The sequence below is a fragment of the Panthera tigris genome, chromosome E3 (assembly GCF_018350195.1).
Source record: "Panthera tigris isolate Pti1 chromosome E3, P.tigris_Pti1_mat1.1, whole genome shotgun sequence".
Classification (NCBI taxonomy): Eukaryota; Metazoa; Chordata; class Mammalia; order Carnivora; family Felidae; genus Panthera; species Panthera tigris.
In genome coordinates this window covers 39473230-39498658 of record NC_056675.1, presented here as the reverse complement: position 1 = coordinate 39498658, position 25429 = coordinate 39473230, and the positions used below count along the sequence as shown (strand labels likewise).

At 59.9% G+C, this 25429-nt stretch overlaps 2 protein-coding genes and 2 long non-coding RNA genes across 5 annotated transcripts in view; 2 read left to right on the top strand and 2 right to left on the bottom strand.

The window, feature by feature from the left end:
• Positions 1 to 24: 24 nt before the first annotated feature.
• Positions 25 to 1203, top strand: LOC122234499. Its single transcript, XR_006212265.1, has 2 exons — positions 25 to 201; positions 865 to 1203. It is a non-coding gene; the product is annotated as an uncharacterized LOC122234499 (long non-coding RNA).
• RNPS1 (RNA binding protein with serine rich domain 1) lies at positions 1049 to 10457 on the bottom strand. The gene is made up of 8 exons (XM_042970874.1): positions 10375 to 10457; positions 7115 to 7302; positions 6719 to 6877; positions 5898 to 6086; positions 5461 to 5563; positions 5036 to 5189; positions 2451 to 2592; positions 1049 to 1955 (listed from the first exon to the last, which is right to left on the bottom strand). The coding sequence occupies exons 2-8, from the start codon at positions 7183 to 7185 to the stop codon at positions 1856 to 1858; spliced, it is 918 nt and encodes a 305-aa protein (XP_042826808.1). The 5' UTR covers positions 7186 to 7302; positions 10375 to 10457; the 3' UTR covers positions 1049 to 1855.
• Positions 10458 to 10723: 266 nt separating this feature from the next.
• Positions 10724 to 15364, top strand: LOC122234498. Of its 2 annotated transcripts, XR_006212264.1 has the most exons (3): positions 10724 to 11524; positions 12778 to 12897; positions 13442 to 15364. It is a non-coding gene; the product is annotated as an uncharacterized LOC122234498 (long non-coding RNA). The 2 variants fall into 2 exon arrangements; XR_006212263.1 differs by having other exon boundaries at positions 10724 to 12897.
• A 1204-nt stretch (positions 15365 to 16568) lies between these two features.
• The window catches only part of ABCA3 (ATP binding cassette subfamily A member 3), a 46851-nt gene continuing 37990 nt past the window's right edge, over positions 16569 to 25429 (bottom strand). Inside the window, exons 23-33 of the mRNA XM_042972327.1 lie at positions 23957 to 24161; positions 23413 to 23632; positions 22974 to 23132; positions 22102 to 22274; positions 21521 to 21649; positions 21225 to 21419; positions 19448 to 19635; positions 18822 to 18992; positions 18353 to 18543; positions 18139 to 18212; positions 16569 to 17697 (exon numbers count right to left, since the gene is read on the bottom strand). Of these exons, the coding sequence (XP_042828261.1) occupies positions 17566 to 17697; positions 18139 to 18212; positions 18353 to 18543; positions 18822 to 18992; positions 19448 to 19635; positions 21225 to 21419; positions 21521 to 21649; positions 22102 to 22274; positions 22974 to 23132; positions 23413 to 23632; positions 23957 to 24161 (1837 nt within the window). The 3' untranslated portion in view covers positions 16569 to 17565. The remainder of the gene's footprint in view (positions 17698 to 18138; positions 18213 to 18352; positions 18544 to 18821; positions 18993 to 19447; positions 19636 to 21224; positions 21420 to 21520; positions 21650 to 22101; positions 22275 to 22973; positions 23133 to 23412; positions 23633 to 23956; positions 24162 to 25429) is intronic.

Genomic DNA, 25429 nt, shown 5'->3' with positions numbered 1-25429 from the left:
CACCGCCGAGACTGTGGTTAGCAGGAGAGTTGGGGGAGGGCCGCAGTGACGCTAGGTGGCGGCGGCGGGAGGGCTGGCGTGGGCCCCTGTCTGGGACGAACTCTCCTCACAAACCCGGAGGCCACCGCGCTCGCCTCCACCCACGTCTGAACCCCTGGGAGGCTGGCACGCTTCCCACGCTGCCCACCAACCAAAGCTAAGGTCAAGGCAGCGACAGCTGCGGATGGGGGGTGGGGTGACTGCACGACTCAGGGAGCGTGTGAGTCCCGGAGTCGGTCGTGAGCTTGAGGCCATAAGGGCCTTTGCGGGTAGCAGCCCCGGCCATCCCAGCAGGCGGATTACAGCAGGGTCATTTCTCAAAACCGCCCCCCTGCAGAGCCCGAGGACTAAAAAGGGTGCCACGGGGGAGGGGGGGGGAGGTGGAGGCGGTGCTGGTGGGCAGAAACAGGTGCCCTCACACTGTTGACAGGACCGCGGTGCCACTGCCTCCTTGACAGCAAAGGGAGCACCTGATTTTATTTGCTCTGTCCTGCATTCGGAAACACCCGAAAGGGTCCCCGCTCAACACTGGTGTCCCCTGCCGGGTAGGAAGCCACTGTGCTGCCCGGCAGGACGTGGTCTCGCGGACATCCCATTTGAATACGGATACAGGAAGGGCCAAGTTCAGGGCTGGGTGACTGAAACCTCAATTTTTTACAGTTTCTAAGTCTTCGTTGTAACACAACCGCCTTTTGAGGTGGAAAACCGTTTTTTCATTATTTCGTGGCTAACATAGCAGCAGCCAAGGAGATCGGTTTCTGGTCAGGCGAAATGCCAAGCTCCTGGGAATATAAAGGTGATAAGAGCATCTCTCTCTCCGTGCAGGTCAACCCGCAGGATCTGCCCAACGCCCTGGCGTGCTGACCGGCTGTTCTGCTCAGACTCTGGAAGTGAGCCGGCGGAAATGAACCAAGATGCGGTCGTGTGTTTTCAGTGCCTGAAGTTTTTAGCTTCAGAAGTGAAGCTGTTTCTGGGGTCGCAGACAGGAAGGGGGCAGCGAAGCCAGTACTCAGTCTGCAGTCTAATCCCGTTTATTCAACACAATCCCTTCACTCTACACAACAAAGTACAAACACAACAGCGCCTAAAATGCTACAAGTTACAAAACTCAAAACAACAAATTTATAGTACTGACTGTACAATAAAAGCCAAAAAAGCAATGTACACGTTGCCACGGTAACCTGCGAGACCACAGTGAATGACAGGTACAAGGGGGGGGGGTCCTTGATGGCCCTGTGGAGCTGGCTCTCAACTTGTTCACCAAGTGCAGAGAGAAAGGGAGCCTCGGGATGTGGTGTGTGTGCATGAGTACGTGTAAAAACAACCATTTCCGGTGATGAACACAGGGTGTCTGACTGTAGATATCGGAGGAGGACCGGAGCAGGGGGAGCAGGGCCAGGCCAGCAGGATCAGCAGCCGCACGGAAAGCAGGCCCCTTCCTGAGGGACCCCGCAGACCGGCAAGCTCGGGCACGACCAGGCCACTGGCCCGGCCCCCACCCCCGGGCTGGGGCCGCACTGCCACCCGGAGCCCTGCGTTGTCCCTGCTGGCTTTGCCACTGAATGGACTCTGAGGAACTGCGAACGTGGGAGCTTTCTAGCCAGAGACCTGGCGGGCGTCTTTACAGGCACAACCCCAAGCCACTAACGCTCCTGCAGCTGGAACTCTGCCTTCAGAGGAAACGCCTCAATCGCTGCCTTCGAAGCCTGCCCTGAGTGAGGAATTTCTCTCCTACCAATCCTCCTGCCGCTACACAAGTGACCGAACTGAAGTGGACGGGACAGAAGTTCCAGGGTGCAGAGCCCCGGTGGCCTGCTTATCGGGAGGAGTTGGAGCTGGAGCGGCTCCTGTGGCGGCGGCGGCCGGGCGAGCGGGACCGCCGGCGCACCGGGGACCTACGTCTCGGGGAGCGCGACCTGCGGGGAGAGGAAAGACCAAGTCAGACGCCGAGGCTGGCACCACAGACACAGCTCCGCTCCGCGTCTCCGGCCGCAGGGCGAAGCTGGCTTCTGGAAGGAACGTTCTGTGGCGTTGCACACGTCAACGCTCTAAGCCAGGATGGCTCCCTGACGGCACCGCCTGGGAGCCCTTCCTTCCTGAGGGCCGTGCACGGGGCGGCTCGACACCACCAGCACAGGAGGGCCGTGCTCTGGCCTCTGCCCAGGGACAGCCCCTCCCTCACCTGACTCAAACTCCTCTCCTGAGCCTTCCTGTCCTGTTAGCTAGGAAGGGGACAGGACCCAGACTCCAGAACAGTGGTGCCACCCGCAGCGGTGCCCCCATAGGGCCGTCCCATCCCAGTCCACAGGCTGAGCAGGGTTCCAAGGTCAGCACCATCACGCTGTGTGTGTAAATGAAATAAACCCACACAGGCCTCAAGCAGTCCTCTGGGAGACTCCAAACAGACCTACCTTCTTCTCATCCGTGGGGGCGACCGACGCCACATGGGAGGTGGAGGCAGCATTCTCCTGGGAGGGCTGAATCTCCTGGGCGGTGGCCTCGGCCATGGGGCCAGCACAGCGGTGGCGGTGATCTCCTGGCCATCGATTTGTCCTGTTGAAAAACAGATCAAGTCACAAAATATCACACCCAGTCACTACTGTGGGTGGTCTGGCCAGGAAACGTGCATACGGCGTGGAAGCGAAGAGGGAACTCGGTCTCGAGGCACCAAGACCCCTCATGCACAGCAGCCACCAAGGGAAGTGCATCCAAGTGGACACCCGAGCCCGTTCACTGATGGGGAAGGGCTGTGCCCTGACCTGAGCCAGAAGGTGGGCCTAGCACTAAGCTGCCTCCTCTAGAAGGTTGGGAGGGACAGGCAAGAGGAGGGGCAGCACTGTGGGGGCTCTGAGGGAAGCAGATGGGGTGAAATGTAAGAAATCCAGAAGGACTGCCCTCGAAGATGTGTGGCCTCTTAGCCAGGGGGCCTGGCCCCCTCTCCCGATACCCGCCGTGGAGATACTTTCCTCAGAGGGCTCCTCCCAGGGGACCAGAAGGTGGCCTCTGGGTGCTGGGTCCCGACGAGGGCAGTGTCCACTGTAGATGGGCCACCAGGTCACTACAACGTGGCGGTGGATGGGGTGGGAGAGATGATCGGCACTCGTGTTTCTAGATGAGCTATGACTGCATCGTGGCTCGGGAAGAAGAAAGTACTACTGGGGCAGGGGAGCAAAACCAAACCAAGGTTCAGCGGTCAAGTCAGTCTTCAGAGTGTGGAAAAAGTGCCTTGGGGAGGGGACTCTGAGTGCAGCCACGTATGTGAATGTAGCCGATGAAAACAGTGAAGGGAGGCGGCTCAGGATGGAGGCCAAGGAGCCTTCAGGGCCTCAGAAAAAGCAAGCAAAGGAGACCAAGGCGCGGACCCAGGAACCTCAGGGGAGCACGCACCCTGGCCCAGTCCAGGGACCGCTCAGGGGACCGAGCACAGCCCTCGTGTGCCCTCTCTCATCTTCTCAGCTCCTACCCTCAAGGCGACAGCAGAGATGGCAAGGAGGTGGCTCAGGCATCTAGACCTGTGTTCAGAATGCACTCACGAGACTTAAGTAAACAGAGCCTAAGGCACCCCCTGCCTCCGCATGGCCCATTGCTAAGGCCAGCCCCAATCAGGAACGTCAAGGACACCGATCATACAGCAATGAAGACAACTCTCTCTTCTGGGCAGCTGCCAGGAAAGGCCAAACTCTTCCACATTCCTCCTGGAGCCAGCACGGAGTTGCTCCACTCGATGGGGCGCAGTACAGTATGTGGACACACACACAGATCCTACCAGAATCTTAAAAAACGTGGGCTACGACCATGCACACCCTGGACGTGGCCGAGTGTCCTGAATTCTTAGCAAATGCTCCAGCTCTCAAAGACGCATGTTTGACAGTCTCTAAAATGAAGGTGTGGTTAAGATCAAGAGGTGGTGGGCACAGTTCATGACGAACTCCTAAAAAACTTCAAAGGGAACGACTGGTTATGTTTTAGGATTTATTTTGAGAGACAGAGGGGGCAGAGCGAGCAAGAGAGAGCGAGAGCGAGCGAGCGAGAGAGAAACCCAAGCAGGCTCCTCACTGTCAGCACAGAGCCCGACACAGGGCTCTGTCCCACGAACTGTGAGGTCACGACCTGAGCCAAAATGAAGAACCGGACGCTCAACCGAATGAGTCACTCGCGCGCCCCTCAAAGGGATTTCAGTCGACTGAAGAGAGCTAGCTTAGCATTAAGGGAAAGGTCCTAGCGTCCAAGCTCCATCAGGGCTCCAGGGAAACTAGCCATCACACCATTACACTATTTTTCCAGCGGGTAACAGGCTTCCGAGGACTCCAAGGTTCTGGGGTGTTCAGACTCTTCCCTGCGTGGCCAGATACCCCATGCACAGTGCTGTGGACGGAGCCGGCTCTCGGCCCCAGCTGCGTGGATTACAAGAGCAGCGAGCTGGGGCGGAGACCGATTCCACGCTCCTCAAAGACACAGACGTGAAGACAAGACGGAAACCGGCCATCCAAAACTATTCACAAGTGCTCAGCCGCCGTCAAAACCATTCTGCTCAATACAAAACAGCTATAAATGTCACAAACAGTTAAGATACAAGCTTGAGAGAGATGGGTAAAATGTATGAATTCAGCAAAGTAAACCTAAAAATGCTGAAATGTCAGCATAACAGAAGAGGACTCTCAGAGAGGACTAGAGAAAACACTGCCATACAAAAGCCAAATGCTGGATTATTCACATTCATAATATTGTATAAGATAAACCCCTTCGTTCCTTAAGTTCTCACAGATTGGAAAACTCTAAAGATGTTAACGTGTTCATTTTTGCTGAGATTTTCCCAGGAATGCTATCTCATAAACTTGTTTTTGGCGAACACGCCCCCACTGGTCAAGGATGGAGTCGGGCGAGAGCTGCAGGGAGCCGGTGGAAACCGGTCTGAAAGGTCCCTCCGCCGGGCCGGGGCCAGCCTCGCGCAGGGAGCAGAGAGGGGGCCCAGAGGGGCGCAGGCAGGGTCACCCACCTCCGTCCATGTGCTTCAGAGCCTTCTCAGCCTCGTCCGGATTCTCAAACTCCACGTACGCGTAGCCTTTAGACAGGTGGGGGTGCATCCTTTCCACAGGCATGTCAATCATTTTAATTTTCCCGTAGGTGGAGAATATCTCCATGATGTGGTCCTAGAGGAAAGAAGGGTCACTCTGATGTGCACCCACCAATCACCCGTGTGGGAGCTGAGAGGTCACCCCGTGCCGACGACAGGCTAGGCACCCGGGGCGCCTCTCTCACACGGAACGACTCGGATAAAGGACTCCGTGCTCCCGCCAGTGTCCTCACAGCCTGTGTTCTCGGTTACCTCCAGCAAAGGCCAGCCTCTCCGGTTTTCCACTTAAAACATCTGCAGAAGAGACGTGCCCCCTCTGCCCACTGGACGGAGGGGAGATCCCTCACCTTGGTCACGTTCCTAGTGAGCCTCCCGATGTGCACTTTGGTGGGTTTAGGGGAAGGACTCCGCCTTTTCCTTTCCTTTTCATCTCTTTTGGGCGGTTTGGATCTGATTGAAAAAACACAACAACAGAAACAATTTCTGTCAAGTCAAAACAATTTTTGAAGTGGGGCTGCTAACTGCTACCGTTGAGTTTTTTATAAGGCAGCTTCCCCTACCAGTTCGTGTATATTCCTGTTATCTCTGCCTCAGAAATCCGACTAAGTAAGACACACGGACTCCTCTACAGGCTACTTTTATAACAGCTACCGTCACTTTATAGTCCCCAGTTTGCAAACTAAGTTCCCAGATGACTGACAGGTTTTGGGGCAACCCCCCCCCCCACCAAGACCCCCCACCCCCACCCCCCCGCCGTGGGAAGCGGTGCCGGAAGGGAGCTTACTTGGAGCGGGAGCGCCTCCTGTTGTCGTGCCTGCGTCGAGAAGGACTCGGCGAGCCAGACGAGCTGCTGGAGCTGGAGCTGCGGGAGGTGCTGGAGCTTCCCGAGCGGCTGGATGCGGAAGAAGAGCTCGAGCCGCTGCTCGAGCCAGTGCTGGTGCTGGAGCCCGAGCTGGAGGTAGAGCTGGACCGGACCTGACCAGGGAGACAGAAGTGTCACAAGCAGCAGCCGAGGGGAGCCTTTCTTCCCAGCGGACACAGACGAGCCTGTACGTGCTCATGCTCCCAAGAGGCCACCGCTGTCCTCGTTATTTTCCAACCTCCATGTCGTCCCCCCACCCCGGGGGGGGGGGGTGGGGACGATATCTGCCCCAGCCTTCTCCAGCCAAAGCCCCTGGCAGGGACAGAAAACAGCATTCAAACTGCGCAGGGGCGGGAAAGGAAGGAGCCGCTTCCTAGCCACACAGAAGCCTTGACTGCTGGGAGGTACAGAAAGAGCCTGCGGGTCGGAACACCAATCCATCCTGGAAGGTGGCTACCGAGGGGCTCGGGCTGGCGCTCAAGAGAAGAAATGCAAGCTTTAGGCTCGGGCGATCCAGTCACAACTAAAGAAAAAAGCACCTGAGAGAAAAATCTACCCCCAGATGTCTCATTCTTTAACACCATCCTCCCTAGGGAACCGGAGCAAACCCCAAAGCACTGTGCTACAGTTAAGGCCTTCATCGACAATCTCACAATCTTGTGTGAATAATTCGGACTACAGAGCAGTGGGCAGGCTCAGCGGACAGAAAGGGGCGTGGCTCTCAGGGCCCCGCCCCGCGGCCCCACCTGGTGCTGCTGCTGCCGCTGGAAGCGCTGCGCCTCTTCCGCGTTTTCTCCCTGCCCCGGTCCTTCTCACTAGACTCCTTGGTGGCCCCTTTATCTTTAGAACGATCCTTGGACTTCTCATCAGAGCGGTCTTTGCGTTTGGTAGGAGAGGGAGCCCTGGATGGTGAGGAAGAGTGTGAGATCACGAGCCCCTCTGACCAAACCCTGAAACAACACTACCCAGGAGGGGATCCAAAGGGCTACAGAGACCCCAGGTGATCACAGAACAAAACGATCTGTGGCTTAGGACACTTCACTGTAGAATGTGAGACATTTCCAATCTTCCCCTTTCTGAGGGTCCCTAGTAACGAGCACCCCCAAAGTAGCACTAGAAAAATCTGACAGAAGGATTACCTAGTGCTGGACTTTTTATTATTTTCTTTGACTCCTAGCAAGCTCTTCTTTTTCACTCCTGATAAATCCATTCTCCCCTTCTGAGGTGTTCAAAGCAGCAATGGCGGCCTCACTTATCTGAACTCTCACTTCTAACTCGAGTCTGAGAAACGATCCCTAATCGATTGCAATTTACGCCAAAGTGCAGCCTAATAACAAGATAAAAGGATTTACAGAGTGAACGTATTGGCAAGGCAACAAATTCGCTTTGCAGTCAAAAGGCGAGCACACGAGAAGATGGCAAGGAACACAGTGAGCAGCGAGCGTCCACAAAGCCAGGAACACACAGGGACCTCTTCCATTTCCTTGGGGAGGGTCCCACCCCCACAGGTAGACCCTCACCTCAGTTTGTGGTCTTTTCCTTAAGGAAAGGGTGGTGGCGCCCGTCACTGTTATTTTACAGGAGGTACAATACCCATTTTGCACTCATAGGTTTGATGAGCCCTCTACCGCCCCCCCCCCCCAATACCACAGCACCACATTTGCATGCAGAACAGAAAAAAACCCCAAGAGTGGCTCTCCTGAAAGGGTTACTGGTGTGGTCAGATCTCTTGTTTAACTGCTGTAATTTCCTCGTAGGATACTTTGGATCTAGGCTACGACTGCAAGCAAAAACCATTTCAAAACATTTAATACCCAAATGCAAACAAATAAAATGTTCCCCTATGAACATTTAAAAAGCAGTCATTGCATGGTGCGCCTGGGGGCGGAGGGTTCAGTCAGTTAAGCCTCCAACTCTTGATTTCGGCTCAGGTCGTGATCTCAGTTTGAGATTGAGCCTGCATCAGACTCCTCACTGACAGCGGAGGACCTGCTTGGGATTCTCTTTCTCTCTCTACCCCTCCCCTGCTCTCTCTCAAAATAAATAAACTTAAGAAAAAAACCCAAAAAACAGTCATTGCAAATGCAACTTTAGTTAATGATAGGCAGATAGAAGTGTTACACCAGAGGCTACAATGTACTTCAAAATATAACAAAAATTTTGACGCATAAAAAGCAAATGTGGTAGAAATGGGACTTGTACGATCTAGGTGGTGGTTATGAGGGTAGTCACTGCGATTCTTTTAACTTTATGCTTACATTTTTTCCCCAAAATCACATGCGTGGGGGGGGTGGGGGGCACTAGAACTGGATGGCACTGCTCATAAAGGTTTAACAAAGTGTCTGGACTGCAGCACGTGCTCAAAAAATGGTCATTAGAACCATCAGTGAGTATCCCTTAGAACAAACTTCAATATTTGCAGTGAGGTTTTCTACAATTTGCTTGAGTTGCAAGCAAAGGTCTCAGGTACTGGTCTCCACTACTCCTAGTTCCTCTTCCTCAAGTAACCTGGACACAGCAGCCAACTGGGATCCTGTTTCACGTTGTGTAGGGGTGCCCAAGATCCTGAATAAATTCTGTGACTCCAGAGTGAAGGCCAGCTTCGGACGATCAGATTAGAGCAGAAGCAAGCAGAACGCCACCTTTGCTGCTCTTTCCCAAGCTGATAACGTCGTTTAAGATGTTCTGCCTTAAAACAGTGAGGTGCTATGGGCACTGAGCAAGCAACCCTGGAGAAGCTTCAGGGGCCTCCGACAAGCGGGAAGTGTAATTCACTGGTTAAGCGTCCAGAGTCAGTGTATCTGTTTAACTCAGAGCTTTGCTGTGTGACCTTGGGTAAGTCATTTAACCGTTCTGAGCCTCAATTTCTCAAAAGCATTATCGTGATAATTACAGTTCCTACACCTCCACAGTCACCAAGATCATTAACCAAATTTATTACTCATGAAAGAAACTTGGCACCTAGTTAAGGCTCAATCAATGTTAGCTTTCCTTAGAAGAAAGGGAAGTTTTTCCATGTTTGGAGGCTTTTTCCCCACGTGAACTCTGGTCTCCCAAAGTCACACATAATCTCTTGAATGCTCACCAGGGGTCCCTGAACCACCCGGTCAGGATCACCAAGTGCAGTACTGTCCAACAGAAACAGAGTGTGAGCTAAAATCCTAAATCTTCTAGCAGCCACATTAGGTAAGTTAACAGATGAAATTGACTTTCAGTAATACAGTGGACACGCTATACCCCAAATGCTATCTTTTCAACATACAATCAGTATAAAAACCCATTAGTGAAATATCTGCACCCCCACCCCCCACTAAGCCTTTAAACCCTTCAATTTGGCCTAGGTGTATTTCAAGTGCTCCGCAGGCACACGTGACCGCAGACTCCCGCCGCACCCCCCCCCCCCCCCCGCCGTGTGCTCGGTGACAACAAGCACCACCGGAATTCTTAAACTCTATACGAATTAAGAACCACAGGGTGAGCGAACACTTTGCTGGGCGTGGCCGAGTGCTAGAAAGCAAAGATTGAGGCTCTCTGTTCACACAAGTTCAGGTAACAGCACAGGACCTTGGTTACCTCCCCCATCCTCCGGAAAGGTGCGCGTCCAACAGCCAGAGAGAGAGAGAACAATTAGTTAAACCTCGAGCAGATGGCGTTTCGGCTCAACTCTTCAGAGCACCTTCCCCGTTTAAAAGCACATTTTAGGCACAACTCATGCGAAATAAAAGAAAAAGCCACGACTTCCCTTCGTGGACTTGAACCTTCCCGTAACCTCCCTTGTGGGGGGTAACCCGTCCAACGGAGCTGCATGACATCAGGGGCCGTATCTCCAAGGACTCGCGCGGAAAACGGCACCCGGGAGCCTGGTAAACGGCCGTGGAGTCATGTCTGAATTAATGGCCTCGAAGGGAGGCTCAGCCGGTCTCCCAGGGCACCCCACCAAAGCCACTCCGCACCCACTGGCACGGGCCCCACGCGCGACCTCGCCGCCCCCGTCCGCGTTCACTCACAACTCCCCAGTCCAGGCGCCGGGCCGCGAGCGCTTCCAGGGCAGGGCCTGGCGTTGCGGGCCTGGGTCTCCAACCCGGCGAGAGAGCCCCGAAGGCGGAAGCCGCGCTCCCGGCTGCTCCGAGTCCCGCGGGCCTAGCAGGGCCCGCCGCAGAGGGGGACGATCTGAGGCGCCCTTCCGCCCGCCGCGGCCCCGACCACTTCCGGGCCGCGGCCTCGGCGCCTCCCACTCCACCCGCCCCGGGCCACACTCTTTCTTCTTAGACCCGGTGCCGCGCCGCCAGGCTGCCGTCCCTACCGAGAGGCCGAGGAGCGGGCCGGCTCCACCACGCGCCCCGCCGAGCTTTGCGGGCGGTCCCCGGAGCTCGGATGGGGTCGGATTCCCCCAACTTACATCTTCCCGCCGCCGCAACCTCCTCCCGCTCTCCGCAGCCGCTAAGGCCGGCGCCGCTCTGGCGTCAGGGTTAGGGAGCGGGAAGGCGCCGCTGTCGGGCGCGCAGTGATGACGTAAGGGCCCTAGCCAATGGGCGCGAGCGAGGGGAATGTTAAAGGGCCACGGCCGTTTTTGGCGAGCCGCGTCGGCGACTCTTGCTCTAGCTCCCTTTCTGAGGAGGTGTCTGGGACTGCCAGGGGCTGGCGGCACGCCTCAGGGGGCCGGCCGATTGTGGGACCGCGGTCGGCAGGGCCGCGCCGTTGCGGCAGCCCCCGGGGCGGCGCGGAGGGGGTTAACGCAGTGGCGGCCTTGCCCCAGCCGTCGCGCGTGCGCACTGGGCAGGCGGCGGGTCTGGCGGTAGCCCGGGCGCGCCACCCTTGACCCCCGTGCTTCGCACGCTGTGCGGCCGGCGGCTGGACCGAGGGCGGTGCGGGCGCTCCGGCTTCTGGCTGCGGGCCGTGGGGGGTCCCGCGGGGCTCAGGCGGCTCAGGGGCCTGAGTGGGTGCGGGGCTGGGTTCGTGCGGTTAAAAACCACGTAAGGTGGGCGGAGTGACCGTGCGGACGCCGCTGCGGCGCGGACGGAGCTCGGCCGGGTTCCGAGACTAGACGGGGGGCAGTGCGACCGTCACGAACTGGGAGCGAACATCAGGGTAGAAGACAGGACGCGGACGGGGAAGCGCCTCCGAGGAGGTGACACTGCGGCTGAGACCCGAGGGGGAGGGGGCGCCCGGCAGAGGGAAGAGCCGCGCTACGGCGTTGCAAGAAGGGAGGGGAGGCCAGTGTGGCGGCTCGCAGGCCAGGCTACGAAGGTGGAGTTCAGCGGTGGTGGGGCGACGTGGAGGATGTGCAACATCCGGCGCCGAGGCTTCTTCACCCTGGCCGGTGAACAGCGCAGGCAGGGAGGCAGTCAGCCTTCTGGCAAAGCAGTGGCCCGGGCCCAGGCAGGAGGCTGGGAGAATAAAACCCAGCGCCAAAGAGGCTAGCGCTTTCGGGTTTTGTTCCCCACGGGGCCTCCAGCGTTCCCCCACCCGTATCCGGCAAGCGGTTGTTACTGCATGACCCTTGGTGGGAGCAAAGAAGGTGCACCCCGCCCCAGACGTTGTCCGAACAGGTAGGTGCATCAAGAAAGAGAAGGGAACAGATCGAAATCGGATCTTTCTGGAGAAAGGAACCACTGTGATTTGGAGACAGACTAACCGCTAGGACAAGGACAGGGGAGTCCAGGTTGCAGCTTGGTGACCAGACGGTTGGTGCTGCAGACGCTGTCTGCACGTCATTGTTCTCTGCGCTCTGTGGTTTTCCCAGCCTGTGGATGGTGGTGCCTTTCCCTGTCCAGCCAATCTGGCCCCATCCGGAGGTTGTCAGCTGTGCCCCAACACCTTCACCCCGGGCTGGGGGGTGTCTCAGAGTCACGGCCAAAAGGGAGCCCGGAAGGAGCAGCCCCCTCCTGTGTCCCTTCTGCTAAAGCACCAACACATTCCTAGGGGGGATGTGTTGGCAGGCAGGCAGTCAGTCCGGTGCAGGGGCCTCCCTTTGGATTTAGATTTGCCCTGACGTGGTGGGGGTGCATTTAGAGCATTGAATTCTCTACTGTCATTGTCACGTCTGCCATGGCCACACACGGAGGAGTGAGTGGAACAGAGGGCAGCCCTGGCTCTGCCCTGCAGCCGTCAAGGGGCCCAGAGGGTCAGCACTGGAGACAGGGTGGCGGTGGCAGCATGTCGGAGCCCCCCACATCCTGGGCCCACCATCAGTGCATGCCCAGGGCCGCACCGGCACCCTAGGTGGGGAAGGAGTGGGCCAGCGACCCCACCTTGGCAAGGGTGGGAACAATCCAGCCGGGCAGCCAGCCCCCGCTACTTTTTAAAAAATGAGCGGAATGCTATAGTTTGGCATGCATATAAATTTTAACACGTTTTATGTTAAATCTAAAAGCATGATTTATTCATACACATGAATTTAATCAAGTTTGTTTCTAAATATTGCTGATTTTTGTTACCAAGTGTGTTATCAGCTGTTGAGCTTTAAAATTTGAGCATCTTTTGCCGTTTTGAAGATGAACAGAATGTGTTCAGAAGAAACATAAGGAAATAAATCTGGAGGCCGCCTGCCCCCTGGCCTTCCAGGAGTTCTGGCTTCACCCTTCTTACACCCCTGTGCCAACTTACTGAGGCCCTGGGGGCTGAGGGCTGGGACGCTACGTCCTTCGGGGACCTCGGGAGGCCTTTGGCCCAGGTTTGGTGGAGGGGGGTGGGGCAGGGCTCCTGGAGACTGCATTGGGCAGCCAGCCCCAGGCCTGGAGCACTATACCACAGGCATCTTTCAGGCTTTGCCAGTGTCCTGAGCCCCTCCCTTCCCTTCCAGTGTCGGGGGCCACCTGCTGGCATGTGGCGCTGCTCTCCATTTGGAAACGTACCCTTGTCAAGACAGAATATTCCCTCTGCCTTCGTTTTCTGTGGGCCTCTGCAGTGCTTGCCCTTGGAGGTTGGTGACCGGGGACACGGAGAGGGTTTAGTGGTAGTCTGGATGGTGCTGGAGGTCACAGTGCGCCATCCGGGAGCCTCAAGTAGGCATTGCATCCCCGAGAAAGGACTCCTACCTACCGCTGAGAGTCCCTGCACCAAGGGCAGGGGTGGCCCGGCCAGGTAGAACAGAAGAGTTTGGGTGGAGTCAGGGAGGTGGTGATGGCTCGGTGGCCTTGAGGGAGGCATTAGAAGAGGAGGCCTAGGTCTCTCTGTGGAGGTGAGAGCCTGCAGCTCCTGCAGGAGCCCAGGAAGAGCCACTGGCTGGTCCTTCTCGGTGGCCAGGCTGGGCCTTAAAGGGTCAGACAGCCAGCGAGGGTCTGGAGTTGTGGGGAGCCTCTCTGGCTGCAGGCTTGTGCCTCTAAGGTGTGGGTTGTCGGGTCCCGAGACCTCTCCCATCTCCCTGCCAGCAGGTGACTCTGGACTGTCCTGGGGGTGGCTGAGCAGTGAGCTGGGGGCTTGTGCTGGTTTTCATGCCCAAAGCCCCATGTTCATTTCTGCCCCAGGGAGGTCAAGGATAGTGTGCCTGAGCCGGGGCGGTCACCGCTGGGCGCGGAGCAGTGGAGCTCGTACGCTGCATCGTTGGCGGACCTGTGGGCCGTGTCGCAGTGTCGACTGGGGCCAAGATGGCTTGGCCCTGCTCCTAGGACCTACGTTGTGCCATCCACAGCCAGCCGACTTGGGACTTCTCCAACCCTGCAGGCATCTGATGCCAGCCTCTGTGTGGTGTAGGCCGGGCCCCAGGAGCGGGGCCTGGGCAGCCCTGTGTGTTGAGGAAGGAAGGCAGGGCCCCCGCTCCCCGGGCCCGACCCCGTAGCTTCAGCTCCTCGTGCCTGTTTGAGGACAACACCACGTGGGCCTATTAGGTGGGGATGGGACTCCAGGGCCCAGCACCCCGCTTCCTGGTGCTCTCCTGGGCGGGCTGCCGGGGTCGAGACCTCTGCCTTGTCGTGCCTTCTCAGGCAGCCTCTCAACCTACCTGCCCTGAGCCCCCTCGTGCAGGGACCCCAGGGGCTTTGCTGTCCTTTGGGAAAGGGAGATAGGCTTCAGGGAACCTCCCAGGGTTTGGAGGTGGACCTGAGCCGGGGTTCAAGGAAGGCACCTCGTGTCTGCAGAGTGGGATATCACACGTGGCCCGCTTGCCTCAGCTGAGGGGTGGAGTGAGCAGCCTAATCCTGACTTTGGTTTTGGGGCCACCTCTTTGCTGCAGGAGCCCCTCTGGGTCCAGATAGAGCCCAAGCTGTCTGCCCAGGAACGTCCCTTGGTGTGCAGGTAAGGGCCACAGGGTCTGGGTGAACACAGGTGGCCCTCCCTTCTCACTGACCAGTCTGTGTGGGAGCGGGGGCGGCGGGGGGGGTGGTGGTCTCAGAGGACCTGGCTGGCCTACACCATCGGTGTCGTGCTGGTTCCCAGAAGCGAGCCGAACAGCAGCTGGCATGGGGTGTCCTGCAGATGCCATCGCCAAATCTGTTGCCCTGGCTGGTGGTCTAGCCCCGGGCTGGCCTCTCGGAAACCTCCCCCCTCACCTTCAGGTTCTGGCACTGTGGGTGTCCGGGCTGACTGCTCTGGGGCACCGGGACGTTGCTGTCTCTGTGGTCAAGGGACTGACTGACTTCAGCCCGTGCTCACGTGGGTCCAGGCTGGACCGGACGGGCTGGCTCCTCTCCCACCTGCGATGTGTGGTCATCCCCAGGCAGCTTGTGGCCGCCCTTGGACCAGCCTTCCGGCCTTCCTTCCAGCTGCTGGCCTTGGCTCACTCCTTCTTCTGCCCTGGTCCTGTCAGCTGCTTTGTGAGACAGGGCTGAAGGTCCCTGAGACTGAGGTGACCTTGGCTCCTCCTGGAGTCCTGGATTGAAGATCTGGATTGGCGTTTGCCCAGCAAAAAAACCTGTCCAGTTTGTTTTTCTGTGTCCCTGCGACCATAGGGTCAGGGAAACCATGGGGCGCAGGGGCTGGGCCCTAGGGTAGGGTCATTTCTGCTAGCCTGTGGGTCTTCCTAAGTGAGGTGGGGTCTCGCCAGCTCAAGTGGACCACGGAGGCACACTTGTGGACCCCTTGAGGATGCGAACCTGCACACTGCAGTCGTGGTGGAGACTGGGATCGTGTCCTGGGACCTGGCTCTTATCTGGGGTACCCAGCTAAATAAAGGATCCTGTGTCTCGGCTCCCTCTCCGTGGAGCAGCCATGTGCCTGCATTCTGTGCAACAACGTGGACGCAGAAGCACATAACATCCGGGAGCTGTGTCCTCCTCCCGTCCCCCTGCTGCTTCTGTCTGGAGCCTCAGACAGAGCTTGAGGGAGGCCTGCACCTGGACAGAGCAGGCAGATGGAGGCTGGCTTCCCGAGGCCTTGTCGGCGACAACACCCAGACCACTGTCTCTGGACTTTGTACTTGACCGAGAAATAAACGCCTGTCTGGTTTCAAAGCTGCTGGGACTGGGCCTTCTGATGTGCACAGCAAGCCGGCTGCAGTCTCCATTCCGCAGGAGTGGTTTCTGGGGCCTGGGGGTGGGGTCCCCTGGCCCTGTGACCTGCTGCCTGGCATTCTTTCCCCACAGGGAAAGCAGTGGATGGGGCTCGGCCTAAGCCCTGCCCCCAGCAGGGTCTGCCCAACCCTCCCTGTGGAGCAGCCCCCTCTAACCTCTGAGTGCAGGTGTCCTGCCGAGGGGCAGTTCACCGTCTGTGTTTCGGTCGAGCCACACCATCGGATGGGGCAGGATCTTACACAGGCTTGGTCTCGGCCCTCACGTCGGTGTCCGCCCCTTGGGAGCCCCCGACCAGGCCCACGGGGTAGGCAAGGTGCGACCTTGTCTTCTGGGTCTGCTGACAAGCTGGGGAGGGGCAGGGGTCCAGCAGATGCAGCAGCTGTTTGGGACCAGCACGTCCAGGGACCCTCTGGGCCCCAGGGTCTGGGGGAGAGCGGGATGGGCTGGCGGGGATGAAGCAGGCCAGCTCTCCTGTCGGGGTGTCCGTGGTCCTTCCCCCTCTCCCCTGGGCCCGGAGCTGCATCAGTTCAAACCAAATCAGGTGGGCTCCAGTCCCGGCTCCTTGAGCTCTACTGCTAGGTTTCCAGTAGCCTTGCAGATGACTTGGGGATGCCACGGGGACCCCAAAAGTGGTGCCCCTTCCTGCTGCTCCTGGGGTCCCTTCTCCCTAACTGCAGTTGCCAAGCTCTATGCTCCTCCCACTGCCCCCCCCCCCCAGGCCTGGTGTCGGGCCACAGGCCCACCTCCCAGAACACGCCTTCTGTGGGGCTCATCTTAGACCACACCGACCCCCGAATTTATTTTTTATAATGTGGAACTAAATGCTGATGCTGTAAAGAATTCCAGGGGGAACAGAAGAGCTGGAGGCCACGGGCAGCATTCACAGACCTCCAGAGGCCAGTAAAAATGCAAACGGGAAACTCCTGAAGGAGCCACGGTGATGAGACAGGCCTTCCCTAAAACTGAATTCGGGGGGGGGGGGGGGGGGCGGTCAAAAGGACATTTAGAAAACCGTCAAGAAATAAGAGTATAAATAAAAAGGGAGCTGATGTGGAGGAAGAATCTTCTTGAAAATGGCCTAAAACCCACAAGGGGCCCTCGAGTCAGAGCCCTGCCCGCTCCCGCCCCCCCCAGCTTCCCCCTCTGCCCCGCTGCACTCGCGCTTCCTCGTGTAGACCAAGGGTCTGTCAGGTGCCCATTTAACCTGCTTCGGCACCGGCAGGTCTGGCTTACTCCTCCAGCTCCTGGTGGTGAGTTCTGGAAGTTACCACGTACCTGGCAGAAACAAGCTCTTGCTTTTTTGTCCGTGTGAAACCTGATGTGGGAGGCCCGTGCTAGGCCTGCAGGCCAGTGACCGGGCCCGTGACCCCCATCTCGTGTGACTCAGAGACGTGGCCATGTTCCCTCCCAGACTTTATTTTCCGCAGTCACCACGCGGTAGGTGCATCCCTCCACAGACAGTCACTCGGTCCCGCCCCGGGCCCCGGCCGGCCTCCGGCGGGCGGCTTCTCAGGAAGCCCATCTTGGGACGAGGGACCGCCTTCTCCCCCGGCCCCAGCTGACTCTGGAAGACGCAGGTGGGATGGGGCCGGCCGGCCGGGCGCGGCACCCGGGCTGTGTGGTGCAGTGACTCCCAGGACCCCCCCAGAGCCAAGGCCGCGGTGCCTCATCACAGCCAGCACCTCCGTCGTGGACGGCCACGGGCGGCTTTCCCTCCGCTCTGGGCAACCTGGCGAGCCCTGCTGCCCGCTGCCCGGCAGACTTCCCGTTTCACCCCTGGGGAGGCTCCGTGCCGTGTGCGACCGTGGGGGCGTCCCGCGTGCTCTCGTCGCGAGCACTTCAGCTAATTCGGCCCCTTCCTGAGCGGCTCTCTGCCCAGAGACCCCCAGGCGTGCCCGCGCGGGCTGCTGGACCGCTCCTGGCCGGGCCCCGAGTTCCAGAGAGGGGCTTCGGCGCCTGCCTCGGACATGGACGTTTGCGTGCCGGTTCGCAGCGTGACGGCGCCGAGGCCCGGTCCCTACTGTGCCTCGATTCTCGTGTCCGTTACAGAAAATAGCGATTAGAAATAAAGGTGCAGGGTAAGATGAACCGGGAGGGAGGGGACGCCTGCCTGGGCGCCCGCCTGCCCCGCCCCTGCCGGCTCCTCAGGGCCCCTCGTCCTCAGCGGGCGGCTGCAGGTGCGCGAAGCTCAGGAACACTTGCTCCAGGGAGATCTGGCTCACGGAGTAGTCGTCCACCGCGTACTTCTCCTTGGCCTTCTCCAGGACACCAAACACCTTGTGGGAGCAGAAAGGCTGCTGCCAGCAAGCCCAGGGTGGGCTCCTCGGCTGGCGTGCGAGGCCCCCGGCCACGGCAGCGGTAAGGCTCCCAGAGGTCCCAGCTCTGCCCCGGCCTGGTCCCCGGAGCACCTGCAGGGAGCAGCCAGCCCTTTGGGGAGCAGGGGGCTGTGCCGCACGGCGGGGGGCGGGGCCTCCCCCAATCTTGCCAGCTCAGAGCGTGACCCTGGGCAACATATATCCTCTTTGCGGGTCAGTTTCCTTTTTTACGCCAATTTTTTTTCTGACTTAAGTGAACCTCCAGACCTAGCGGATTTGGGGGTGAGAGCTAGAGCAGAAAGTGACTCTCCTCTTTGGAAGGAGCCTAGAGGCGCCACAGAAGGAGTCATTCCTGGAAGGGCCTTCCCCAGCCCCAGCTGTGCTGGCAGGGCCCACACTCACCTTGGCCCAGCTGAGGTCCTCCCCGGGCAGGTGGTAATGGACCATCCCTTGGTGCTCATCCTCCAGGACGCTGCCTGCACGAAGGAGACGCCGTGTCCCCGTGAGGGCCGGGCTGTGGGGGCCAGGGGAGAGCCGCCCGGGACCCTGGAATCACGGCCCTCCTCCCGGGGGTCGCGGGCCCGGGACTCGGCAGGGATGAGGCACGGAGACACACCTGGGAAGGTCAGGTTCACAAACGCCTTGAACTCCTCCAGGGCCTCCTGCCGCCCTTCGCTCCGGACCTTGGCCCGCAGGGAGTAGCCGCTGCCAAACTTGCTCTTGAGGTGCTGTGGGCTGCCCAGGCACTTGAACTGGCCCTGCACCATGATGGCCAGCCGGGTGCACAAGGCCTCACATTCTTCCATGCTGGGGAGAGGGGCAGAGGTCTGACACGGGGCCGGGGGCGCCGATGCCTGCCTCCCACGTCAAAGGCTCATGCGGGCGGGCCGGTGTTGTCGGCCAGATCGAGCTGTTCCCGATTCCCGTGTTCGGAGGGTGGCCCACACAGTTAAGCCCGGGGACTTTCCTCACAGATTGTGAACCAGCTGCTGGCTGGTCGTCTGTCCACCCGGCCCCACCCAACCCATCCCTTCCACAGCCCCCATTCTGGCTCTTCCATCGACCCCTAGAGACCCCGGCTCTACCTATGGGAGGTGATGACGATGGCCTTGCCCGACTCGCGGGCCCGTGCCACGGTGTCCCAGAGCAGGCGCCGGGCCACGGGGTCCATGCCGGTGGACGGCTCGTCCAGGAAGATGACGGAAGGCTCTCCGAGCAGAGCAACGCCGGTGCTCAGCTTTCGCTTGTTGCCACCACTGGGGGCAGAGAGGGTGGGGTGAGACAAGGCTGACAGCACGGGCTCCCCATGTCCCAGCATCGGACGGGGCCCAGTGATTGCTGGGCGCCCCAGGTGAACAGGAATGAGGGCAGCATGATGCCTGCGAAGCCGACCTTGCAGTGTCAGAGGCCCCACAGAAAGCCGTGCCCAGGGTGGTCAGCATACACACCGTCTGCACTTAAGGGGGCCTGACCGGGGCCCGACGCCGCCTTACTAGTGGCCTTGCCTCCGGGCAGCGGGAACGGGCAGGGCAGCCCCGTTCCACCCGGCACTGCCTGGGTCATGCCCCCCAGTCCCCTTTCAAAGCCACATCAACGGGTATGGGCTCTGGCCCCCGACCCGTTTGGCTGCCCCCCGCTTTATCGTAAGGGAGACTCCAACTCTGCCCTGGGCAGACGTGGGGCAGGGAAGGGGACCCGAGCGCAGGCACACCTGTACGTCCTGACCAGCTTGTTGGCATGAGGCTCCAGAAGCAGGCCCCGAAGCGTGTTCTCCACGCAGGCGCCTATGTGGCGCTCGGGGATGCCCCGGAGCCGGGCGTACATGACCAGCGTCTCCCGGCCCGTCATGTGGTCCAGCAGAGCGTCGAACTGGGGGCAGTAGCCGATTCGCTGCCGTACCTGGAGGCAAGACGTGGCAGGTCAGAGGGGGGTCCCCCAGGCTCCGCCCAGCAGGTGTGTCTATGGCCGCCCACGGCTCATGGCCAGCATGCTGCGCTTTGTCAGGGACACGGGACGCGCTTGGCCGGCTCGGGGAAGCGCATCTGCCACCCCACACTGATGGCGCAGAGGTGGGCGGGGGCCTAGGCGACCACGGGCGCGTGGGTGGGGTAGTGAGGACACGCGCTCGTCGCCGTGAGAGTATCTGCCGTGCGACGGCTCATCCACCCATCAGGCATGTAATGTGTCGCGGGCCTTCCTTTCTTCTCTCTCTGATGGAGGGCACGTTTGCTGGCGACACCTTTAGGGTGGCTTGTCACCCAGTCAGGTGATGCGGTGGCAGGGCTCTGAGCGGCGGGCCCCATCCAGCTGAGCCAGGGCCCCCTGGGGCCGGCACCTTCTCCCGGACCACTCTGGCTGGCGGGGGACCGTGGATCCCAGACACGGGATTTCTTTCTCCTCGCCTTCCTGGCCATTTCTAGGCTTCCAGAACCTGTGTTCAGTCGGCCTGGGAATGCTCTCGGCCACTGCCCCGTCAGTTAGTACCTTCCCCGGAACTCAGACTGGATGTACCCAAGAGTCCCCTCCCTCCCCAGCCTGTGGGTCACATTTATGGTTTTCTCTTGCCCGCGTATGTTTCTAATCTCGCCTGTTCCCTTCACCGTGGCAAACACAGACGTTTTATGACCTGGGCCTGGCGGCTGCACAGCTCAAGCAGTGGGCTTGCGTCTCCTGCGGGCACCTGTATGTGCGGGTTCTAGGCACGGGCCTTGGTTTCTTGGTGTGTGTGCACTGCTCGTGGGCCCCGAAACACTGTGTGGGGCTTCTTGGGGTCTGGAGAGGAAGGCCTTCCTCCACACGGTGTGGGCTGTGCTCTGGGGGCAGGGCAGACCAGAAGCCCCCAGGACACGCAGTCGCCACCAGGCACGGACTCTTCTCTGTTCCTCGCCTCGGCACACAGAACCTTCCACCCAATCCCCAGCGGTAGAGGCAGTGGGAGGGCAGCCTGGATCCTCCTCACCTGGCCCCACGTGGAGAAGTCTCCTGGGACACCCCTGCCACGGGGGGCACAGGCCTCAGTTTCTCCCCTTTACCCGGCAAGGCCCCGAGACCCAAGCCCAGGGAACACAGCACGCCCTCTGCAGAGCCGGGTCACGTGCTGTCTCTCAGGGCTCACAGATCTTAGCCGGGGCTCCTCACTGAGCACCGGGCTCTACGGTGCTCTTAGCAGTGTGCTTTGGTGCTGAACTTTTACCCGGCTTTGGTGCAATGCCTGGTCTGAACAGCCCAGGGCACCACTATGATAAATCTGTGCGTACAGGCTGCAGACCGCTGTGAACTCTACGTGCCCGGGTCCAGAGAGCGGCTTCTCAGAGACAGCCCGGACCTGGCTGCCAGCCCGGCCAGGACAAGGGGGGTGGCTCTTCTCTTCCTGTCCTGTCTCCCCCTCATTGTTTGCTTCGCTCTGGCTCCTGGTCACTGCCTTGTGAACTGTGAGCCAGAAACGAGCCCATCCCTGCTTCCAGGGTGCCCCGTCTTCCCACACCCACCTTCCCGATTTCCGAGCTGATGCTGTAGCCCCCGACAAAGGCGTCCCCAGAAGTGATGGTCTCCTCCCCGGTCAGCATTTTGAAGGTCGTGGTTTTCCCAGCTCCGTTGAAACCCAGCAAGCCAAAGCACTCTCCTTTCTGGACCGCGAGGGAGATCTTGTCCACGGCAAGCAGGGGCGTCCGCTGCTCGTATACCTGCGGGGCACGGGCACTGAGGCCTGGAGGCAGCGGCACAGGGGCGGGGGCGGAACCCAGGGAGTGAGGGGCGGGGGGGGGGAGGGGGGGGCGGGCCTTACCTTGGAAAGCTCCTTGATAACCAGAGGAGTGTCCAGCAGGGACTCCAGGCTGGGGGCCAGGACCCGGTTCCTCTCGTCCACCACATCCTGGTCCTCGGGGAGTGCTGATGTCCGAGAGTACGCTTCTGTCTGATCGTTCCAGAGAAAGACCGCACCCGTGAGCTCCAGCTCAGGAGGTCCTTCTCCACGGGACACAGGATGGGGGTCTCTGAGACTGCTCATATAGGGACTCGGGACTTTCACAAGGATGGCAGGGTGGGCCCGGGGCTGACACTGGCATCGAGGAGAGGCTGACGGCCAAGGAGAAAGGCCTGTGCAGGACGCACCGCGAAAGCCGTGACACTTGGCTGGGGGTGGGGGGCTGTACTGCGTGGACGCGAAGTCCATCCCAGAGGGGTCTTCATGTCAGAGCACCACCTCGCCCTGGGTTCACGTGTGTGTCCAGTGCGGTCCCGCGGGTTTTGTTTGTGGGGTGGGGTGTGTGTGGCAGACACGAGGGCCTGGACGCCTGCACCCTGCCGGGTGGCTGAGCCCCGGGCCCGTGGCGGCGGAGGCGTGGGGAGTGCCCGGGACCCACTCACCAGCGCCCGCCTCCTCCGGAAGGCACAGAGGCAGGTCTTCAGCCTCCACAGCGTGTCAGTCTCAACGAGGAAGAGCAGGCTGAGGTAGGCAAACCCGGAAGCAGCCATGGAGGTCACGAACCTGCCGACCCCCGGGGCGCTCCACGCGTAGAAGTTCTGCTGGTACCGGATGTCTGTGCGGGCGAGGGAGTGAGCGCTGAGCCCGGCCCCGGAGAGCTCTCCTGCCCCAGGTCCCGGCCTGAGCCCCTCTCTGGGCCCACGGGCACCTGCACACCAGCCCCTCGACAGAGGCCACGAAGGCCCGGGATCCATTTGTCATCCTTGTCACTGCCCCTCAGAAGCCCTGGGGACTCCCCACGTTTTAGGGCAGTTCTACCTTGTGAGGGGTGCCCGTGACAAGTGACCGGGTCACACCCTGGCTCACTCACACGCCCCTTCCTCCCCTGGGGACGGCACTGGGATGTGAAGATGGGACACCTCCTCCCTGCCTTGCCACGGTCACAGTGGTGACAGCTACCACCGCCGAAGACAGCTCCAGGCACAGGAAGGGCCTGTGGGAGCCTGAAAGGTGGCCCCAGAAAGACGCGTCCACGTCCTAACGCCCAGAACCTGTGCGCAACCCCACTTAGGAAAAGGGTCTTTGCAGGTGTAGCTTAGGGCCCTGAATCCAACGCCAGGCGTCCTTACAAGAGAAAGGCAGAGGAAGATTTGAGATACAGAGACACTGGGAGGCGGCCCCGTGAAGGCAGGCGCGCAGCCCGGAGGCAGCGCACAGGACCGCGGGAGCCCGGGCTGTCTTGCGGAAGGAGCCCCTCCGTGGCAACAAGCCAGGCAGGAGTGGGGAGGGGCGGCCACGGGGCCCGGACACTCACTGTATTTCCGGCAGTAGTGTGCCGCGACCTCCGATGAGGTGCAGTATCGCCTCATCTCGAAGTTCTCGTGGAAGCTGCTGACGGCCATCCCCAGACAGTGGTTGGGCAGCACCAGGAACACGTGGTCCAGGGTTCTGGAAAGCTCTTCTAACTTCACCGCTGTGGGGAAGGGCACAGATGAGTGGGCGCTGAGGGATGCAGGACACCCGCCCCCAGGACAGGCCCGCAGATCCGGAAGGTGTGTGGGCCGGGTGCCGAGCTGGGTGAAGCCCCCTCCTCCTTGGCCCGCTCCCCCCCGCCGAAACCGCCAGGCAGAGCCGCTGGCTGCCGGCCCAGTGGGACCACCTTTGGCAGAAGGGCCTGAGTATGGCCTGGCCCAGTGGCCACACTGGTGCCACCTGGCCCCCGGGCACCTGGGGGGTCGTCTCCAGGCTCCCACCTGGGATGCGCATGATGGTGACCACGAGGAAGGTGGCTATGCCCGACAGGATGTTGAATATGGTCAGCCTCGTGTAGGCAGCGGCCGCTCCCGAGAAGAAGAAGTTCATCAGGTACATGAGGGGGATGATGGCCCAGCCGTAGAGCATGAGCAGCAGGAGGGCGTCGGCCATGTGGCCGTCGTGCGTGAAGGCGTGCACGTCGAAGGCCTTGAACACCACCTGCGGCAGCACAGAGGTAGGCGGTGCCTGGGGGCCCTGTCTCCAGGGTGGCTTTCAGCCCCGGGACCCCCCCCCGATGATACCCCCCTTCTCCCCTTTGCCGTTGGAGCGGTCACCAGGGCGCCCCGCGCCCGGACCTTGCCCGCCACAGTGGGATGAAGGCTGGGGGTGCAGACACAGGTGAGGGGTGCTGCCGGCGGGGTTCCCAGCCAGCGTCCCAGAACTGGGGCTGAGCTGCCAGCGCGGACCTGTGGTCTGCGCAGGGGCGCCAAGGCAGGGCCCCGGGACATGCAGGGGAGGGTCCCCGCACCACACAGCCCTCACCAGCAGCAGCAGACTGGGGACGAGGAAGGACATGAGGTCCCACAGCAGAGCGGAGAGCCAGAAAGTAGCCACGTGGACACCGCTCACAAACTGGACGTGCTTGGCCTGGACGGCCCTCTCGCTGACCGCCAGGATGGAGAACGTGCTGGCCAGGAACGCCATGGCGAAGAGCAAGTTGAGGGCGATGTCAAATCCCTTCCGGCTCCTGCGCAGCGGGGGGGACAGGGCAGGTCAGGGACTGAGCACAGTGAGTCCGGCCAGCATCCATCCAAAGCATGCGATGGAGGGGCCAGGCAGTAAAGGTTTTTAAGAGGGAATGCTGGAGCTGGGGTGGGGGGGGGGGGCGTGTCTCTGAGCCAGGAAAACCCCTCCCTGCCAGAACAGCTCCTCCTCTGGGCTTCCTGCCCCCAGTGATGGACATACCACTCTCCCAGTCGCCTTCAAGCTGTCCCTGCATCCCCCACGTCCCCCAGACACTCAGGCGATGGCCCCACCGTCGCTGCCTTTCCCACATCTCCTGAGGACCCCCTGCCTGGCTGGCCCTGCCCTTGGCGGACCCCATCGGCATCTGCATGGCTGCAGTGGTTCATTCCCCCCCCACCCCCCATTCAGGTGCATTCTGCATTAGGTTGCCAGCAACACCTTCCAGAAACCACCACTGATGGCATTACTCTGTTGCTCAGAAACCTCCTGGCTGTCTCAATAAGCAGGGCTTCAACACATGGATGTTATTTGGCCAAAAAAAAAGAGGGAATTAAGTATCCACACTACAACGTGGATAAACCCCTGAAAAGTGAGAACAGCCGGTCACAAAAGGCCTCTTATTAGATGATTCCATTCACACGAAACGTCCAGTACAGGCAAATCCATGGAGACAGGAAGAGAGTGGAGGCTGTTTGCAAAAGGAGACAGGGGTGGGGGGGTGGGCAGGTGGCTGCTGGCGTCCCGGGGCTCCTTCAGGGTGTGATGGCCACGCAGTAAGATTGTACTGTGGTCCAAGAGGCACACGAAAAGGTGCACAGCATCACTAACCACCAGGGAAATGCAAACCAAAGCCATAAGGAGAGATGCCCTCTCCCCGGTCAGAATGGCCAGCATCACCCAAGAGAGAATGTGCTGGCGTGGATGCGGGAGAGGGGGCCCCTCGTGCCCTGCTGGCGGGCTTGCAAGCTGGAGCAGCTACTCTGAAGAGCAGTGGGCAGGCTCCTCAGAAAGTTAAAAATAGGGGGCGCCTGGTTAAGTGTCCGACATTGACACAGGTCATGATCTCACAGTTCATGGGTTTGAGCCCCGCATTGGGCTCTGTGCTGACGGTTCAGAGCCTGCGGCTTGCTTTAGATTCTGTGACTCCCTCTCTCTCTGCCCCTCTCCCGCTCTCCTTCTCTCTCTCTCAAAAATAAACAATACAAAAATATGTATATTACAAAAACAACAGTTAAAAACAGAACCACCCTATGACCCAGCAATTGCACT